The sequence below is a fragment of the Pan paniscus genome, chromosome 5 (assembly GCF_029289425.2).
Source record: "Pan paniscus chromosome 5, NHGRI_mPanPan1-v2.0_pri, whole genome shotgun sequence".
Taxonomy (NCBI): domain Eukaryota; kingdom Metazoa; phylum Chordata; class Mammalia; order Primates; family Hominidae; genus Pan; species Pan paniscus.
In genome coordinates, this window is record NC_073254.2 from 42,682,531 (window position 1) to 42,703,258 (window position 20,728).

A 20,728-nucleotide genomic window follows, 5' to 3' on the forward strand; every position below is an offset into this window, starting at 1 on the left:
TGGTATCCTTATTCCCCTGAGGCAGGAGGCCACTATCTCTCTGGACCTGACCCTCACTTTCCTTTTCAATGAAGGGTCTGGGGAGGCACAATGGCAGTGGGCAGGCAGTGCCCCCATGGGAACCAAAGTGACACCAGTACGGTGTCATCCACCCCTATCACTGTAGAGTCTACGACTCCTCCCACACTGGGCAGAGGGTCTGGTACAGCTCTCCTGGAAGATTCCCAAGGAAACCAAAATTATTGTAGCAAGGCAGAGTTAATACCAGCTTTATTATGCCAGAGGGTGGGAGACGCCCTATGTGTTTCTAATAAGTTTTTGTCATTTCACTGTTAGCTTGAGTTGCCTTCTCCTTTTGCTGTTACATCATTCCCACTGGCACCTGGAAATCCTTCCAAAATGTTTTCCTGGCCTGGGGCCGTCACACAGCCCATCTGCATGGCCAACCTAACTGCTGAGTGTTTGGTCTTATGCCCTTGAATAGCCATGTAGGAACTCCATGGTGGACTGAGCCACTACTGGGTAAAGACTGGATCTCTGTACAAACTTGGATAACTGGACAATGCATATAAATAGGTACCCTAGATTCCTCTAACACCACACATGCAAATGTGAGTGATTGAGATAGGACATTGAACAACTACAGACAAAATTTAAGTTTTTCCCTAAACATGTCCCATAGGAGGCAACCATCAAAGTGCAAACTGCCCTGAAGAGCACCAGGTTCTGGCAATGGAGATCATACTGGCAAATGTGGGATGGCTTTCTTTAGCTCATCCTTACAGCAAGGATGCTCTCTTGAGTTGCATAGATCTGTTGGGAACAACATAATCACTCTAAAGACATTCAGGTAATACCTAAGGTATTCTCCTAGTACCTAGATTTCCTCCCAATTGCCCAATGCCAACACACCATTATCCTTAAGGTCACAGATTGATTTGTCACAAACAGTCTTGTAGGCCAGGAATATACTGAATTGCCCCAGATGGCACCCAGTGGCTCTCTGCTACTAACCTCCAGCCCTGGCTTCCCCTGGGGTGGCTTGGATGACTCCAGAATCTCTGGCACCATTCCTGTATCCCTCAATGAGTCCATCTGGAGAGGTCAGTGGAGTAGACCTGTTTTTTCTTGGTGGGATTACTTATTGACTATATTTGTGCCTCCAGGAGGTTCTTCTGATACTGTGTAGAAGCTGGAAGCCCTTCAGAGATTTGTCTCCACAGCTTTGAACAACACCAAACATGGTATGGAGGCCTTGAACATTGAAACAGCTGCAATGAAAAAAGTGGTCTACAAAACCAAATGGCCCTAGAGATGCTGACATCTGTGCAAGGGGGAACCTGTGCCCTTTACAAAAGTGAACATTGTGTGTATATTCTAGACAAAGAAGCTGAAGTTAATCAATCCGTCCTTCACTCACGAGAGCAATTACAGCTTACTGACCACATAGGGTATGCCTGGTGGTCTACACAAAGTCATGTTTTCCAGGATGGGGTCCTTGGTGGAAAGCTCTGCTAGGAAGCCTTTTGGAAAATGTGATTTTAGATTTTGTCAGGTGCACTTGTATTTACTGTTAGTGTAGGTTTTGTTTGCAGTGTTTCATAAAGCCAGGGGAAAGAAATTGCCGATGATCCCACCCTTTCTGACCAGCTCAGGGAACATATAGGAAGAGATGGGCATGTGAGATTGTAAGAGCCAGTCAGGAAAATGGATTGCAGGATCTCTGACTGGAAATCACAGAGCCTTGACTATTCTGTGACTGAAAATCAGAGTGCCTTGACCTCTCTGTGACCTAGCCAGCTGCAGATTTTTTCCCAGCATGCTTGAACCCAAACTTGGGTCTTGAACATTCCCAGGCACTGATAAAGGTATCTAAGTTGTCACCGAAAACACTGAAAGAAACTAGCTCTGGCCCTGAGCCAAATTCTTTAAACCCTTATATAAACTCCATACCCTGACCCCCTCACTGCAGACATATCTAGGTAGAATGTCCCTTTTCTCTCACCACCCATGGGGAGGATTCCTGCAACACTATGTAAGTTCCCTTAATAAATGCTTTGGACAGATCACCTTGGCACATAGTGCTCCTTTCTTTGGAATCCCAACCAGCCCCAACTAGGACGGTTTTGGGCACTCCCTTGTGTGAACTCCCCTGCCACCACTTTTGGGGGACAAAACAGTACATATCTAATAGAATCATCTTGTTAAAAAGCAAGGGAACAACAAATACAAAATTTGTGATAGTGTTTCCTCGGATGAGAGGTAGTATAGAGAGGGACTAGAAAAAGAGTAGTATTAAATCTAAGTTGTTGTCAATCTATAGTTCTTATAGACTAGGTAATGGATTAAAAAATGTTCACACTTTAAGGCCACGCATGGACCAATGACAGCCAGTGGTTTTAATTAATACCATTTTGAATATCTGAGTTCCACTGGGGTAAGGGGATGAATCAAACAAGGCCTCAGAAGAAAAGTTGCCTGGGAATGCAGGAAGGTTTTGCAGAGGAGATGAAGTTTCAGTTGCAACCCTGCTGCGTGGGCTTCAATTTCACCACCTGAGATTTAAATAGAGGCAGGAGTCACTCAGGCTAGAGTGCAGTGGTGCAATCACAGCTCACTATTGCAGCCACCACCTCCTGGGCTCAGGCGATCCTCCCACCTCAGCCTCCTGAGTAGCTGGGAGTACAAGTGCATTCCACAACCCCCGACTAATTTTTTTTTTTTTAATTTTTGTAGAGACGAGGTCCCAACTATGTTGCCCAGGCTGGTCTCGAACTCCTGAGTTCAATTAATCCTCCTGCCTTTGCCTCCCAAAGCGGGGAATTAGAAAAGTGAGCCAACATGCCCGGCCCACTAGTGTTAAAAAATAAAAACAAAAGCAATAATCTGACAGATAGAGCCAGGGAGGGCTATGAAGAGACACTTCTCAGGCTCGTATGCCTCATAAGAAAACTATCACATATGACTGCAAAACCCATCTTACACCAAAAATACCTCTGCAAGGACATCCACCCAGCAACTGTTTGTCTAACCTCAGACTGGTGTCATCCTCGTTACCGATCTTTGTAGTCAAGAATAATGATTTCAAAACAATTAAATAATCCTCCCCATTCTTCCTTTAAAAACCTTTGTCTTCCTTTACCTCCCTGAATAGAAACATAGTTTACTCTGGCACGTCTATTCTTATTGCAATTTCCTATTCCCGAATAAACTTTTTTTTTTTTTTTGAGATGGATCCTTGCTCTGTCGCCCAGGCTGGAGTGCAGTGGCGTGATCTCAGCTCACTGCAACCTTCACCTCCTGGGTTCAAGCGATTCTTCTGTCTCAGCCTCCCAAGTAGCTGGGACTACAGGCGCCCACCACCACACCCAGCTAATTTTTATATTTTTAGTACAGACGGGGTTTCACCATGTTGGCCAGGCTGGCCTTGAACTCCTTGTTAAATACAGTGAGTTCTAAATTTCTCTTCAAAGAATCAGTATGTCAGTATGTTCAATTCTTTGTTCTCCATTTTAAACTTTAACTTCCTCGTTTTCCTCGTCTCCTTGCCTCTAGTTTCAGTAAACAACCTTTTCCACCAGTTCTAATCAGTAGTTCACATCTGTTCCCCTGCTGACCTGCTCCGTCCTGAGTCACCCCTGGTCACCTGCTCTGACCTGAGTCACCTTTAGTCACCTGTTCCGTAACCGTCCTTCCCACTGAAACTGCTCACCCTACCACTCCGGCTCATACCCCTGCTCTCTTTAAAATAGCCAATCGGAATTAACTTAGACTGTGCGGTCCAACCCTAGCCAGTAGGGGAACGACACAGCACTAGGGACTACCTGCGTCAGGGATAAGAACCCCTTCCCCTCCCTTGTTCAGGTGTGCTCTCGCCATTGCTCCATCCGTGAGACGCACCCTTCTATAGAAGTAAATTGCTTTGCTGAGAAAATGTGTGCTCGAGTGTGTATCTTTTTTTTCTTCTTCTTCTTTTTCTGAGACTGAGTCTCTGTCACCCAAGCTGGAGTGCAGTGGCGCGGTCTCGGCTCACTGCAAGCTCCGCCTCCCGGGTTCAAGCGATTCTCCTGCCTCAGCCTCCCGAGCACCTGGAACTACAGGCGCGTGCCACCACGCCCGGCAATTTTTTTTTTTTTTTGTATTTTTAGTAGACACAGGGTGTCACCGCGTAAACCAGGATAGTCTCGATCTCCTGACCTCGTGATCCGCCCGTCTCGGCCTCCCAAAGTGCTGGGACTGCAGGCGTGAGCCACCGCGCCCGGCCAACGTCATTTTCTTTTCAGGAGTCCCTTCTGTTATTTAGCAAGACACACTACTACAATGGAGAAAAAAGATGCCCCCTCCTTCAAGCCCTGAGATCTTCAGGACTTCGGCGAAAAGTCTGCGCCCGAAGAGACCCAGGAAGGATTCTTGGAATCGTAGTCCAAAGGCATCCCGCCTTCTGCGCAGACTCACAAGTCCCTGTGGACGGAATTCTTGAAGTGTAGCGCCGCTCAGTCCTTCCACCGGAAGTGTCCGATCGGAATCAGCCCTGTCCGAGAGGTGAGTCCGGGTTTGGGGATCCAGATGTCCAGCCCCGTCTCCCCCTCCAAACATCCAGTCCCTCTCATATTGCCTTTGAAATTAGCAGCCTCTGGGTGACCAGACCTTGGCCCTCAGAGGAATCCCGGAGAAAGGTAGAACCAGCTTCGGCGTTGGGAAGGCAGGCGCGCTTACGCATTTAGTGAGGGTTTGGCGGTCTCCATAGTTACCGCCGCCGCGCGTGACGTCATAGTGGAGCGCTGAGGGCGTGGTGGCGTGGGGTGGGGGCTGTCCTGCTGATCCTGAATTTGGGGTCACTGGTAAGAGGAGTTGCCCATTCCAGCCAGGTGGAAAGGGGAGGGGTGCCACATGTCTCAGATCTGCCATTGTCTGCGAAAAGAAACTGCTGCGAGGACCATCCCCAATCCCCTGCTTCCCTTGGGAAGAGTAACCGCCGTTTTGTAGGACACTTGGGGACAACCCCGCTTGTCCTGAAATTTATTGACACGGTAAATAGTATTTCCTGTGTGCCGAGGATGCAGTGAAACCAACACTGACCCCCTGCCCTTGAGAAACACAAGGTACTATGGGAGCCTTTACCAGCATGCCCCTTGAAGTCTCTGTTCTGCTTTGTGGTCTCTACCGGATTTCCCCTGACTGTCTCCCTCTCCACCAACAAAACTCTCACCCGTCTTCCCCTCCCGCAACATGCCCACCAAGACATGTTCATCCATCAGGAACCCTGCTCTTTAACCTCCAACTTTCTCATCATAATTAATTACTCGTTCCTCTCTGTTCTCCTAGCGTTTGTTCACACATCTGCTTACCCATTTTTGTAAGTCCTCCTAACACAATATTATAAGGCACTAGATGCTCAATCAATATTTATTAGTTTAAAGCTACCAACTTTAGGGGGACTCGGTTTTAAATAGATGAGAAGTGATAAAACACCTGGAGATAGTACTGTCAGCTGAGATAACATGTCATAGAACCAGCTGCTCAGCATAATTGAAATTTCATTCGGATTATATGGGTCTACTTTACACCCATCTTACTATGGTAAATGAGATCATGCTCATTAAGCATTAGGACACTACTTGGTTAGCACATCTAGGAAACATAACCAGAAATATCAAAGAAATGGCCCAGTAAAATATAAAGGATTGAGACTCTCTGGTTAATATACCATGGAACTAACCCCCCTTTTTTTTCTTTATCATTGATAAATTTTGTTCTTACTTATACTCACTCAAATTGTTTGTTTTCCAAGGTTCAGTCTGAACCTTGTGATATTTATTTCATACTCTTGGAGAATTAATACTGATACATATCTTCAACTACCCTTTTCATGAATCTTGTCTGCCGAGACAAGCTCGGTCATGGAGACCCTAACCCAGTGGCGCTAGAGGAATTAAAGACACACACAGAAATATAGAGTGTGGAGTGGGAAATGAGGGGTCTCACAGCCTTCAGAGCTGAGAGCCTTGAACAGAGATTTACCCACTTATTTATTGACAGCAAGCCAGTGATAAGATTTACTGAAAGTATTCCTTACGGGAAATAAAGGGATGGGCCGAAATAAAGGGATGGGCTCTGGCTAGTTATCTGCAGCATGAACATGTCCTTAAGGCACAGATCGCTCATGCTATTGTTTTCTGCCCTGGGTGGGCCAGGTGTTCCTTGCCCTCATTCCGGTAAACTGACAACCTTCCAGCGTGGGCGTCAAGTACATCATGAGCATGTCACAGTGCTGCAGAGATTTTGTTCATGGCCAGTTTTGGGGCCAGTTTATGGCCAGATTTGGGGGCCTGTTCCCAACACTTGTCAAAATCTGTCTTCCCATTCCAAATTCTTTTCCATTATTGAAATATCATTGGTTCTGTTGGAAATATTTTTCCAAGTAGATGTCTTATTATCATCTTAAATACAGATCATCCAAAACAGAAGTCATCTGAAACTTTCCTAATTTTTCCTTTCAATCATAAATATGAAGCCTTAAGAACAATTAATAATGCATGATCCTTAACCTCATGGAACAGCAATCAGTTGATGAAAAAACAGCCAAACAACTAAAAATAATACAAGGACTTATATATTCATATATGTATGTGTTAGGAATTGTAAGAACTCAGACTAGAGTTGAGCAATTTCTTAACAGAGGCAGTAGAATTCTTAGTCACTCCAGCCATCACACCCTGCAGGTTGATCTCACCATCAGTCTGCTGCTCATTCCTACTTCCTCAACTCTGTTCCTTTCCTTTCCTTTCTGAATCTTTCTCATCCTTTATTGTCCAATTTAAGCCCCATGTTAAATACAGTGAGTTCTAAATTTCTCTTCAAAGAATCAGTATGTCAGTATGTTCAGTTCTTTGTTCTCCACTTTAAAGTTTAACCTCGTCTCCTTGCCCCTAGTTTCAGTAAACAACCTTTTCCACCAGTTCCAATCAGTAGTTCACATCTATTCCCCTGGTCACCTGCTCTGTCCTGAGTCACCCCGGTCACCTGCTCTGACCTGCATCACCTTTAATCGCCTGTTCTGTAACCGTCCTTCCCACTGAAACTGCTCACCCCGCCACTCTGGTTCATACCCCTGCTTTCTTTAAAACAGCCAGTTGGAATTAGCTTAGACTGTGCAGTCCAACCCTAGCCAATAGGGGAACGACATAGCAGTAGGGACTACCTGCGTCAGAGATAAGAACCCCTTCCTCTCCCTTGATCAGGTGTGCTCTCACCATTGCTCCATCTGCGAGACACACCTTTCTATAGAAGCAAAATTGCCTTGATGAGAAAATTCATGTTCGAGTGCTATTTCTTTTGCTGCACCGAAAATTTATTTCTAATACCCACCACCTCTAGGAAATACCTTCTACCATTCACAGTCTCTTGCCACCTCAGGACCGTTAGAACATTCAGTATCTCCACCATAAACTCATTTTATACTTCAACATTCAACATTTAACAAACATGTACAACGTATATGTCATGTGAAACGTTTTCTCATTTAAATCTTTTGTATCCATGCTTTATAATTTCTTCCCAACTAGTTCTTCCCGCTGAATTTATTTCTTTCTCTCCCGCATCCTAGTCAAATCTTTTCTATTCTTCAAACTCAAAGACTTTTTGTTTAATCCATTAAGCTGTATATTAGAATACAGATTTTCCAGGCATATACTATACTGACCAAGTTACCATCTCTAGGAGCAGGCCCCTAGTCTGCATCTCCAGAGGTAGGGCCCAAGAACCTGTTTCTACCAAAGATCCCATATGATGATTAGGCAGCAAGCCCAGTGTCATATTCAGACTTTCTTGTAAACCATTGCTGTACAACTTCTAGCCCAATGCTTTGCTTGTGATAAGATTCTTAATAAAATGTGTGTTATTGCATCAGTCAGTAGTCAACTTAGTGAAATGTTTAGTAAAAGAACCTCAGGCCGGGCACGGTGGCTCACACCTGTAATCCCAGCAATTTGGGAGGCTGAGATGGGCAGTGGGCAGATCACAAGGTCAGGAGTTTGAGACCAGCTTGGCCAACATGGTGAAACCACATCTCTACTAAAAATACAAAAAATTAGCCAGGTGTGGCGGTGTGCATCTGAAATCCTAGCTACTCAGGAGGCTGAGGAAGGAGAATCACTTGAACCTGGGAGGCGGAGGTTGCAGTGAGCCGAGATCGCACCATTGCACTCCAGCCTGGGTGATAGAGTAAGACTCCCTCTCAAAAAACAAAAAAAAAGAACCTCATACTTGCATGAATACAGTGGCCTCTATCTTTTCATATTGCCACCCACCCTAGAAATGAAGAACATATTCATCTCCACAGTGTTCAGCAGGTCATTCTGCTCAGAAGAATTGACTCCTCTTCAGTGACTCCCCAGTGCCTAAAAGATAAACTCCAAATTCATGAACTTCACAGTTGATGTTTTCTACAGTAACATCTCCAAGCTTTGCCTCTATAATTTTCTTATACAAACCTACTAAACGTTTTGCTTTCCCTCTTCTGTATTCCTACTCTTACCCAATTGTTCAGACTGTTTCTCTGTTCGTAATTTCCTATTTCTTTCCCTCCCGCATCCTAGTCAAATCTTTTCTATTCTTCAGAATTTCATGTTTCATTAAGCTTCCCTTGACCATTGCAACCATCTGTATTTTTCTCATCTCCTATTTTATGAAGCACTTCTATCATTTTTCTTTTTTATCCTTATTTTCTCTGTGACTTTTAAAATTTAATAACATGTACATTGTTAATATTTAGCATTACATTTAAGTTTATTGTTTCTAATTTATCTTATTTTTAAATTTAAAAATTAAGCTATCTTGAAGTAGAAATCATTAACAGTTGTATTCTAGAAACCAAGTATGTCAGTGCTTTTGCATATAATAAATGCCCAGTAAATTTTTGTGTAATGGAGAATGACGATTTTTATTATGTGGTCTTTCATCTTCTTAGACAGTAATAGTAATTTTTGATCCCTCAGGAGGACTCTTGAAACTAAAGAAGACCCTTTCCAAAGCAGTTCTGATAATATGTTCTATCCACAGATGGCTACAGAACCAAAGAAAGCTGCAGCCCAGAACTCTCCAGAGGATGAAGGACTTCTGATAGTGAAGATAGAAGAGGAAGAATTTATCCACAGGCAGGACACTTGCTTACAGAGAAGTGAACTCCTTAAGCAGGAGCTCTGCAGGCAGCTTTTTAGGCAGTTCTGCTACCAGGATTCTCCTGGACCTCGCGAGGCACTGAGCCGGCTCCGGGAGCTCTGCTGTCAGTGGCTGAAGCCAGAGATCCATACCAAGGAACAGATTCTGGAACTGCTGGTGCTAGAGCAGTTCCTGACCATCCTGCCAGGAGATTTGCAGGCCTGGGTACATGAACATTACCCAGAGAGTGGAGAGGAGGCAGTGACCATACTAGAAGATTTGGAGAGAGGCACTGATGAAGCAGTACTCCAGGTGCACAGGGGATGGGAGATCTAAGACCTCCATAATGGATAAAGTTCCACAGTGGGAGGAGAGGCCCGAGATTGCATATCTAGCTTGCAGGAGCTGTTGGTTCAGTGTGCATTTATGTCTCCTTTCCTGTCTGTTTGATTCCACACTACATTTTACAATTAAATCAGACTCGATTCTTCCTTCCCCAGTTTTGCATTTCTATGGGAGTTTCTCTTTGTTGTTAGAAGACATTTAACACAGGGATTCTTTTATAAGCCCAAACGTACTTTATTTTTCTCAGGTTCAAGCCCATGAACATGGACAAGAAATATTCCAGAAAAAAGTGTCACCTCCTGGACCAGCACTTAATGTCAAGTTACAGCCAGTGGAGACCAAGGCCCATTTTGATTCATCAGAACCCCAGCTCCTATGGGACTGTGGTAAGGGGCAGAATGCCATATAGTGCACATCACTAAAGAAACAGGGGAATGAATCTCCCTCCACAAACTAGTCTTGGTAACTGTAGATGGTCCTTTCCTTTATTACCCAATGAAAAGAGAGAACTTGTGGCCAGGTGCGGTGGCTCACTCCTGTAATCCCAGCACTTTGGGAGGCCAAGGCAGGTGGATCACGAGGTCAGGAGATCAAGACCATCCTGGCTAACATGGTGAAACCCCATCTCTACTAAAAATACAAAAAATTAGCCGTAGCACCTGTAGTCCCAGCTACTCGGAAGGCTGAGGCAGGAGAATGGCGTGAACCTGGGAGGCGGAGCTTGCAGTGAGCTGAGATCGCGCCACTGCACTCCAGCCTGGGCGACAGAGCAAGACTCCATCTCATAAAGGAAAAAAAAAAAGGGAGAGAGAACTTGTTTTCCTGTGAGTCTTTGGCCAATTGTGGGGGAAAAGATAATTTTGTTCCTTATCCAGAATATTTCCAAAACACAGAACATTTTTATGATATGACCACATTAAAGGAAATAAAAGTGAATGAGTTGAGAAAATATCATGAAAAGAGAAAAGAAGGAAAAGAAAAAGAAATACATGGACAGAAGCAAAACATGTTCATAGAGCAGTACATATAATGATCAAGAGAAACAGATACATGATGATATACTGAGAAATAGTATATAATTCACAAGTAACATAGACCGTGATCCATATTTTTCCTGTTATGCTCTTGGTCTTATAAAGCTCTTTTACACTTTTATAGAAAGTTAGCTATAGTTCTAGAGACTACTTCCACAGAATACTCATCTGTGTTCTAAAACTCATCTATTTAAAGGATTCATAGATGCAGTATCACTTAAGGTGTGAATTGTCCGTATAGTAAACCCAAGAATAACTTACCGTTAATTTTTTGGTTTGTTTGTTTTGTTTTGTTTTGTTTTTCCTGACACAGAGTCTTGCTCTGTCACCCAGGCTGGAGTGCAGTGGCGTGATCTCAGCTCACTGCAACCTCCACCTCCTGGGTTCAAGCAATTATCCTGCCTCAGCCTCCCGAGTAGCTGAGATTACATGTGCCTGCCACCATGCCCGGCTAATTTTTGTATTTTTAGTAGAGACGGGGTTTCACCATGTTGGCCAGGCTGGTCTCAAACTCCTGACTTTGTGATCTGCCCGCCTTGGCCTCCCAGAGTGCTGGGATTACAGACATGAGCCACGGCGCCTGGCCACAATTAATTTTTAATAAATTTCTACATATTCTGCCTTCAGTTTTGTTCTGGAAACATCTCCATCTGTCGTATATAAAATTGTAAATTTCCCTCACCCCATGAACAGCACTCCCTAACCCTCTTTCCTGCCCTAGCGTATTGTAGACAAAGGACAGCTTATAATAAAGAAGGGCAGTTCAATTCCAGCACAGTATAGAGTGGGATTTGTGAAGACTGGATCATAAATGGATCTTGGAAACCAGGCTTGGGAATTTAGACTTGAACAAAAAAAGAGAGAGAGAGATTCAAGGTTTTTGAGTAGGGTGTGAAAGGATGGCAGTGTTTAATGACCATTAGTCTAGTAAGGATCTTTAGGATAACTAGGAAGAAGAAAAGTGCAGAGTCAAAACAGCAAGGAGGCAGTTAAAGTCTAGATAGGAAATGGTAAGGTTCGAGACTATGGCAATGGTAGCAGAAATGTAAAGGAAGGGATTTATACAAGGGACACTTAGTGGACAGTGATGACAGAATTTAGAAGACTGATTAACCATGGAATATGAGGAAGAAATAGACCATAGGTGGATGGAAGTTTTCTCACACATACTTCACAGTCACTTATAGCTTTACTTTTCTCTCTTGTGTTCTCATCTGCTTTCTTTGAGGTAGTGCCTCCATTTTCCCTCTAGAAATGTATAATAGACCCAAGGTTCCCAAGATCTGCTGCAGTCAACATTGTAGAGTTCCTTCTCCGTACTCTATCTCCCCCTATCTCTTGAGTTCTTGCTGATGACAATCCTCCCAATCTTTTCTAATATATATGCTTCACGTCTGATTCCTCTCTCTGCCAACCACTGCAGGCATTACTTGCTCTTACCAATGTTTCTTTCATTCCTATCATCCTCTTTCATTCCATCATTCCTCTCATGTGAAAGGTCATATATTAAAGTGGGCATATCAATAGGTAACTATCTTGAGCATGCTATAAAATTTTCTTTTCGTGCAGAAAACAGGTAATATTTCCCTCTTTCTTTTTTATTTTAGATAATGAGAGTGAAAACAGTAGATCCATGCAAAAGCTGGAAATTTTTGAAAAAATTGAATCACAGAGAATTGTATCTGGAAGAATCTCAGGATACATATCAGAAGCATCTGGTGAGTCTCAAGACATCTGTAAGTCTGCAGGCAGGGTAAAGAGACAATGGGAAAAAGAATCAGGGGAGTCTCAGAGACTCTCATCTGCCCAGGATGAAGGTTTTGGTAAAATCCTCACCCACAAAAATACAGTCAGAGGTGAAATAATAAGCCACGATGGATGTGAGAGGAGATTAAATCTGAACTCAAATGAATTCACACACCAGAAATCTTGTAAACATGGTACCTGTGACCAGAGCTTCAAATGGAACTCAGATTTTATTAACCATCAAATAATTTATGCTGGAGAAAAAAATCACCAATATGGAAAATCTTTCAAGAGCCCAAAACTTGCTAAACAAGCAGCAGTTTTCAGTGGAGATAAAACTCATCAGTGTAATGAATGTGGGAAAGCTTTCAGGCACAGCTCAAAACTTGCTAGGCATCAGAGAATCCACACTGGAGAGAGACGCTATGAATGTAATGAATGTGGGAAAAGCTTTGCAGAGAGCTCAGATCTTACTAGACATCGGCGAATTCACACGGGGGAAAGACCCTTTGGTTGCAAAGAATGTGGGAGAGCATTCAACCTGAACTCACATCTTATCAGGCATCAGAGAATTCACACCAGAGAGAAACCCTACGAGTGTAGTGAATGTGGGAAAACCTTCCGAGTGAGCTCACATCTTATTCGACACTTTAGAATTCACACTGGAGAAAAACCCTATGAATGCAGTGAGTGTGGAAGAGCCTTCAGTCAGAGCTCAAACCTTAGTCAACACCAGAGAATTCACATGAGGGAAAACCTATTAATGTAAGGAACTTAAATTTGTAAGTAAATGCTGAGGAAATGGCACAATATGAAAAATATTAAATAAAAAATAAATATTGGGCAAGATGGAAGACTGAAAGACCAGTTTCTGGTGTTCATCTGTGTGTATGTGCTTTCTGTGAGACTGGGGATGTACCCCTTCTTTCATTGACTACTAAAGTCAAACCAAAAGAGCTACATTTAGGGGGGCTAATAGGGTAGTCTATGGCAGTGCAATGTAGAGAAATAGAGACTGTCTGGGGAAATAATCATGATTACAGTGTGGGAAGAAAAGGAAGATTTAGGTAAAGAGACTGATAATCAGTCCTAGTTTATTTTCCTAGTTAGTTTTGCACAAGAAGAGGTCAGCTAAACCCAGGAGTGAAATAGGTTGCACAGTGCACTGCAGAACAGTGTTTTCAGAGCATCCCTTTAAAAACTGAAGACCACAAAACTAAGATGCTCATGTTAAGTTAGAGAGTAATGTCAAATGAGGACATATGTAATGGTGGCATTCCTATATGAGGCCAAAATCTGTGTCCAGAGGTCATACCAGGAGGTAAAAAACTAGAAGAACACCCCAGGGAAGAGGCCAGAATCCAGATATTTAAGTAAGACAGTAAGAGAATAGAATTGAATTAAGGAAAAATTGGGTTAGGAGTGAGAAAAGGTGTTCAAATTGAACTAAACCTCAGAAGTTGGAGGATAGACACAGGATAACCAGGCTTTTACTGGTTTTTGGCACCTTTCAGGGGTAAGTTGATAGGGACTATAAGGAGTTCTCCTAACAGAAACTGACAGTAACAGAAACTGACAGGATTCTCCGGCCCGTGGCAATTGTGGAAGATTACTGAGGAAGTTAGTACTGGAAATAATGGTCCCGAAATGTTATTTCGTTGCTGCTGGCTGCTCTCTACAAAAAAGACTGAGAAGAGAGTATAGAGCGATAGTATATGAAAGAGGGTAGGGAGGAATGATTTAAGTCTTAAACATTCCACAGTATGTAAGGCTTTTACATTATAAAATGTAAACAGGACCTTGATGTTAGATGTATGATAATCTAATGTGAAATGTTCAAAATCTCCCTCTAAGAGGCTTTATAAGAAATAGCTTAGCATTTACTTTCAATGACTTTAAAAATGTCCTGACGGGATCTAAGTAACACAATATTTGGATTGTTTTTTAAGGTAATGTTGAGCCCACAGTTTTTTACAGGTAGTGTGCTAGTATGTCCTATCTCATTTTGTAACTATTATTTTTCACATTTTATAGATGAGAAAATTGAGCTGTAGTGAAGTTAACTATCTTGCTAAAGATCACATAGTAAGTGGTAGAACCAGGATTTTAACGCACATTTTATTCCAGGGCCCTAGTTCTTAATGCTTAAACTTGATTATGTCACTGAAAATATTCCTATGGGATATAACATCAGAAAAGATAGCGCTTGTACACCACAACTCTAAAGTTGGTGGCGGGGGAAACGGGGAGACCTAGCACCCTTCTAGAAGGTTAATCCACCAACATTTCAAAATCTTGTAAGGAGCTGCGACCCGCTAGGCCGGGAGCCGACTGCGCCCTCAAACCCCGCGGCGGCTCCCTCCCCGGAGGGGGCGCGCGAGGTCACCACCGAGAGCCTCTTCCTAGAGGAGCCGGAAGCATCGGGAGCCGCGGTACCCGCCCATCTTCCGGCCAGGATGTGTGGTCCGGGTGAGCGATTGTCCTGTGGCGTCCGGGACCGAGTTTGTGGCCCAGGGTTATGTGTGCACTTCACACCTCTAACTTTTTTCAGGGTTCCTATTGATGGTTAGGAGCAGGATTTCGGGGATGAAGGCGGCAGCAGCAAGAGGAGGCTGCGACTGCGGACCCCAGATTCGTCCCCCTCCACCACACACAACGCCAAGACGGGCCCCAGGAGGGCGTGAAGAGAAGACTTCCTTTCCTCTCCTCTCGCCTCCTGGCGCTGGCCGTATGAAGCTGTCTCCCAGAAGCATTAGCAGAGGAGCCCTGTGGGAGAAATGAGGTGTATAGTCACACTTAAATCTGTTTATGCTGTCATTGAACCTCTAAACACAATTGGATCATTTTCTAATGATCAGAAGTGTTATCTGTAGATGTATTTGTAGTGAGACACATTAGCATGCTTGCTTTGGTGTCTTAATTTTATAATATTTGTAGTCAAGCGTCACATTGTTTCCATTGTTAAACTTAAAAAAAGTTTACTCGCAAATGAGAAATGAAGATTATAACCTAGAATGCACAGAATGGCAAGCTACTAATGCATTCAACGAGGGAAGGGTAAAGGCAAGTTTTTATTAACAAAAAGAGAGGTTCACATAAGCTGCTTAGAGACCGTATTCATTGGTTTCAGAGGCTCAAAGCTGGAGTTGTCAGTTCATTGGTGGAGATGCCATAATTATGCAAGTGTTCTTTCCAGAACATCGTGTCTGAATTACAGCAGTGCTATAAAGAATGTCTACTGATAAACCTTGTCAAAGCAGGAGATGCATGGAGGAAATGAAATGGTTTCTTATGCGGTGTTTAGAAAGTCCTTGGAAACAGTTCTTATCTCAAACATGTAAGCATGAACCTCCTCTCCTTCATGCCATCCCCGCCGTATTTTATCTGGGTCTGACAAAAGTGATTTCATCCTCGTATCTGAAATTTTCAAATCATATTAGAAATTGTATGTCTGTCTTACCTAGTTTGTGCTTTCTGTCGCACATGATAAAATTCACCCGAATTGTTCATTTTCCTTTTGAATTAGTGCTTTGAATCAATGAATTTCAAGATAACTAGACGTCTTTAATCTTAAAAAAAAAAAAAAAAGTTCTTAGCAACCTTTTCATTTCTGCGAGTTAGTAATGATTTATTTTGCCTTAGGAGTGACCCAAAAGAAACTTGCTCAAGGACAGCCTCCTTAAAGCAGAATTCCATATACCCCAACCTGCAAAAGAAGACTTTACGTGAAATGTTACAGCCCATAACAGCTGCAGCCTTGACTATTAAATCTCAAAGGGAATAAAAAAGTCGCCTGACAGTTAAAGCAGAGGACTACACTTGGGGCCAAGAATATGGGCTACTTCATATGGAAGAACTCCAGCAACCGGGAGGTAGCTCATCAGAACGTTAGGCATTTCTGCTACCAGGAGACACCTGGACCTTGTAAGGCTGTGAGCTGATTCTGGGAACTTTGCCATCAGTGGCTGAGGCCAGAGACCCACACCAAAGAACAGATCCTGGAATTGCTGGTGCTGGAGCAGTTCTTGACTATCCTGCCAGAGGAGCTCCAAGCCCGGATGTTAGAGCATCAGCCGGAGAACAGAGAGGAAATGGTGATCATATCGGAGGATTTGGAAAGAGAGCTTGATGAAACAGAATGTCGGGTGTGATTAAAAGGCACATGAACACCCTAGCCAGAGAAAGAAGCAGCCATACATCCAGGGAAGCAAGGTTGCAGAGCTCAATCTCCACTCCCTCCCGCTTGATATGTAAGTCTCTATGTTTCGTACTCTCATCCTTTCTGGTTAGCTCCTTCTTAAGGGTAGAAGAAGACTGTGTCAGCATTCTTTCTCTATTCTATGCCCTGAGATGTGTTCTCTAAGATGTCTTTTAAAGATAGTAACTGTGGTTCCATCACTGAGTCTTTCACAAGCCCAGCCATATCTAATTGTTTCCAAGTTGCAGCCAGTACATGTGGAATGGGACTGCACTCAGAATATCATCATCAAGCAGCACAGGAGCCACCAACTATTCCTTTCCAGCCAATGAAAAGACAGCTTAAATGGGAATATCCAGAATTCCAGGCCATTCATGAGCAAGGTGAGCATCGCAGTCCATCTCGAGAGAAAGGGAGTGGTTGAAAGCTCTGCCAGCTACCGAGGCTGAACAGCATCAGGAGCATCTCAGACATAATCCACCATGCTGAATAAGATGGAAGGTCCGTCTCCTGAAGTACTACATTCCAGCTTATGTGGCACCAACAAGACTTGATGCAGAATGGCGTAATGCTGTCCTCCCTCATATCAGCCTCAGCAGGAAGTTGTACACCAGCTTCCGTAATTTCCTTTAAAAAGCTATTCTAGGCCACTGTCATTAAAAAAATACCTTTACTTTTTTGTAATATTTTCATAATATATAATTTCATAGCCCAACCTCTACTACACACTTAGTGCTTTCTCTGTAAAGTAGAATTTACTTTTTTGTCTTAAAATTACCTTTTCTGAATCCCCTGGATCACCTAAATCCATTTTATACCCTCTTTTCTGTTCCCTTTTAATAGAAGCTACATCATTGACCTGATCTTTAGACTCATCTAAACATTTTTATTCTTTAGTCCCTGTTGTCTTTAATTCAAACATTACACATAATTCTAAAATATCCCTTAGGTCAGTCATCTTCAGTATTACTTCCTCATTGGACCCATTACTTCCAGCTTCAGTATGCTTGAATTTGTCCTGGCTCTCAATAGAAACAAATTATTTTTCTCTTACCTGTCACTTTCCACATGCTATCTTCAGACCTTCCACTCACTTTCATCCTCCTCTACTTTTGACACTCATTTTTACTCCCATTGCTCAACACAACTCTCTTCTTGATTGTTCCTTTATTCTATCTCTTCCTTTGCTCAGTGGTATGGACTGAATGTTTGTGGTCCCACCAACAACCCCTAAGCAATTTATACATTGAAGCCCTAACCTCCAATGAGTTGGTATTATAGATGGGGCCTTTGAGAGGTAATTAGTTCTTGAGGGCAGGGCCCTGTATGATAGGATTAATGCCCTTTTAAAAGCAGTCACCAGAGAGCTTGATATTTCTCCTATGCGCACGTGAAGGTAAGGTCTTGTGAGCACAACAGCAAAAAGGTGATCATCTGAAAGCCAGAAGGAGAGCCCTCACCAGAAACCAACCATGTTAGTACCCTGATCTCAACCTCCAGAACTGTGAGAAAATAAATTTCTCTTATTTAAACCACCAGTATAGTATTTTGTTATGGCAGCCCAACTTAACACCACTTCATGTCCCAATTCTGTGGCAATAATGTGCATGAGAGGTCTCCTTCCATTTACCAGCTATCTTATTCCTTGCTTACAAGGAATATATTCTTACAGATATCACAAACAGGGAAGACAGTTATCTGCATGGGGCATAGCTTGCTTGCTTAAAGAAAAGGACAGAAGTTTAATACTAGTGAAGAACCATTTACATTTTCTAAGGGCCATTTTTTCACAGAAAACCATTGTGGGCTCCCAAAAATACAAGTAACCCAATTTAGTATTTTATTCAAAGTGAAACATACACTTAGGAATAGAATTCATGAAAAATTTTACAAATATAAGATGCATACTCCATTCACAGTGGCTATATCCTAGAAAATCCCTAAGTATTACTCTGTACTATATTTTTTTTTCCTTAATTTGGGGAAATTTTAGTTACTGAGATTATACCCTTGAGATACGGAGATCTTTATGATTCAAGACGCAGACTTAACTAGCCTAGTTTTCCTTTTCTTTATTCTGGCTCCGCATCTTCCAAATGAGTCTAGTTGGAAACTCTTACCCCTTAGTTTCCTCCCAGTCAGCACCAGTTTGGGGGAGTTAAGGAATTATTTTTCATTTCCAGCTCTGGCTCTAAATAATGTGTCTCCAGCAGTGAAATGTAGGCCAAGATAGCTCTGATATGTAGCTCCTATAAAGGAACCCACTTCTCAGAAGCATTGGAAAAGGCAAATTATGAAGGTTCATAATACAATATAATAAAAATTCTTTAGTCATCCACTATTACAGATACTAAGCCAAATTTTAAATTCATACTGTATAACAAATTTGAATTTAGAAATAATTCCTCTTTATTCTTTTCATTTCAACCCAAGGTTACTTACTGATATGGTTCAGATATGTGTCTCCACTCAAATCTCATGTTGAATTGTAATCCCCAATATTGGAGATAGGGCCTGGTGGGAGGTGACTGGATCATGGAAGTGGATCCTTCATGAATGGTTTAGCACCACCTTCTTGGTACTGTTCTCCTGATACTGAATTCTTGTGTGATCTCGTTGTTTACAAGTGTGTGGCATCTCTCCCTTCTCTCTCTTGCTCTTGCTCCTGCCATGTAAGAATCCTGCTCTCCCTTTGCCTTCTGCCATAATTGTAAGTTTTCTGAGGCCTCCTCAGAAGCCAAGCAGATACCAGCATCATGCTTCCTGTACAGCCTACAGAACCATGAGCCAAGTAAACCTCTTTTCTTTATAAATTACCCAGTCTCAAGTATTTCTTTATAGAAATGTGAGAATGAACTAATACACTAACTCTCAAACATAACTTTTTATGTATCCACATCATTTCCTAAAATTTTGTAGAAATCTTAAAATATTATATTTTAATCCCATCTTTCCCATCTGAAAGCACTGACATTCCACATTTTTTCAAGAAAAAATATTTGGTTAGAAACACCGTCAAGTTTGTCTTCTGAGTGTGTACATTTTATAAAGAAAATAAAAAACCTTTTATAATATAAACCCTGGGAAAAGATTTTGGTCCATAGCCTAGAAACACATTTGTAATATGTTGCTTAAGTGAAATTCATGACATTTTAGCATGTATTTTATTCTTGTTTATTTCTTTACTGATATGTCATACACTCTTTTTGTTCTAACATTTTGATTTGGCAGAGCCAATACCCACCTATACTACAACTTTCTTATGCCAGCACAAGAATGCTATATTCAAAATGCTTTCCATGTATTACCTTCTTTTATCCTCAGATATCCTTGGCAGATAGTAGGGCAGATATTACCCTCAGCTTATTGAAGAATATTCTGGGTATAAGGAAGTCAAATAACTTGTCAACAGTTACAAGGTTATGAGGTAAAGAAGCAATAATCTCCAAAGCTACAGCTATTCATACAAAGACAATACATAAACCCTTACATTATAAGTGTCTAGTGCACTGCAAAGAAGACTTATGAGTGTTTAGCTAGAAGACTGAAGGAATTCAGGAAATGCCACTCCAAAATATGCCAATTGGTATATGGGTTAATTCTAGCCAAAGGCACTTGAAAAACAACAAATGTAAGGAGAAGCTTTCTCTGAACTCCCCCTATCTGCCTAAAGACAGATCCTCCAAAAGGAGCTCAGTTGTCATCAATCCCCTCCCTGGGAATTTCATCAACTGGGGAAGATTAACTCTATCACAGGAGAAGAGGCTAGAAGTTGACACCACACCTAGACAAACTTCTTCAAAAACTATTATCTCTTCTTCTGAGGACCCAATAATCTTTCCCAAAAATTATTTCTCCCCTAAATTGCCTATATCTCACCTCCTCTCCCCTGTGAAGTAGAGATGTAAACTCCTGAATCTCACTGGTTGTTTAGGTGTATGCTTTCTTTTCTGTAATGCCCTCATGCACATAATAAAATTGTATATCTTTTCTCATGTTAATCTGCCTGTTGTCAGCTTCTGTCATAGACTCAGTTATCAAATCCTCAGAGGGTAGAGGGAAAGTCTTTTCACCTTACAAGATATTTTGAAGGATCACCTCCATATGAGGACCATCAAGTCAGGAAGAATGTGCCATGTAAGAAGGAAATGACCTTGGAGCTTTCTTTGTGCTCCTTCTCATAGCATCCTTTCCCAAAATGCATTATCCATTGAGAAAGGCCTGAATTCTTAGCAAAATTGGCCCC

At 42.3% G+C, this 20,728-nt stretch overlaps 1 protein-coding gene and 1 long non-coding RNA gene across 8 annotated transcripts in view; one reads left to right on the forward strand and one right to left on the reverse strand.

Annotated features, from left to right (window-relative positions):
* Positions 1–3,963, reverse strand: part of LOC103783478 (uncharacterized) — a 29,464-nt gene extending 25,501 nt beyond the window's left edge. For 2 of the 4 annotated variants that reach the window (XR_010112398.1, XR_010112399.1), the window contains exon 1: positions 3,825–3,963. This is a non-coding gene — a long non-coding RNA (uncharacterized LOC103783478). Of the gene's footprint in view, positions 1–2,374; positions 2,556–3,824 lie in introns of those variants that run through there. The other 2 variants (XR_008625580.1, XR_008625581.1) reach the window with 2 other exon arrangements.
* On the forward strand, positions 2,540–20,483 carry ZNF165 (zinc finger protein 165). 4 transcript variants are annotated; one of them, XM_055113272.2, is made up of 5 exons: positions 2,540–5,102; positions 9,061–9,471; positions 9,752–9,890; positions 12,146–15,621; positions 15,927–20,483. In XM_055113272.2, exons 2-4 carry the CDS (start codon positions 9,061–9,063, stop codon positions 13,051–13,053), a joined length of 1,458 nt encoding a protein of 485 aa, XP_054969247.1. In that variant the 5' UTR covers positions 2,540–5,102; the 3' UTR covers positions 13,054–15,621; positions 15,927–20,483. The 4 variants fall into 4 exon arrangements, with proteins under 4 accessions (XP_054969247.1, XP_003829720.1, XP_054969246.1 ...); XM_003829672.5 differs by having other exon boundaries at positions 12,146–15,066; XM_055113271.3 differs by having other exon boundaries at positions 2,540–5,030; positions 12,146–15,066.
* The last annotated feature ends 245 nt before the right edge of the window (positions 20,484–20,728 follow it).

Excerpts from the sequence above, each read along its gene's own strand:
- ZNF165 (XM_055113272.2), top strand. The coding sequence starts at position 9,061 with ATGGCTACAGAACCAAAGAAAGCTGCAGCCCAGAACTCTCCAGAGGAT. Across the intron at positions 9,472-9,751 it reads CTGATGAAGCAGTACTCCAG|GTTCAAGCCCATGAACATGG; the intron begins GTGCACAGGGGA and ends TATTTTTCTCAG. Across the intron at positions 9,891-12,145 it reads CCAGCTCCTATGGGACTGTG|ATAATGAGAGTGAAAACAGT; the intron begins GTAAGGGGCAGA and ends TTTTTATTTTAG.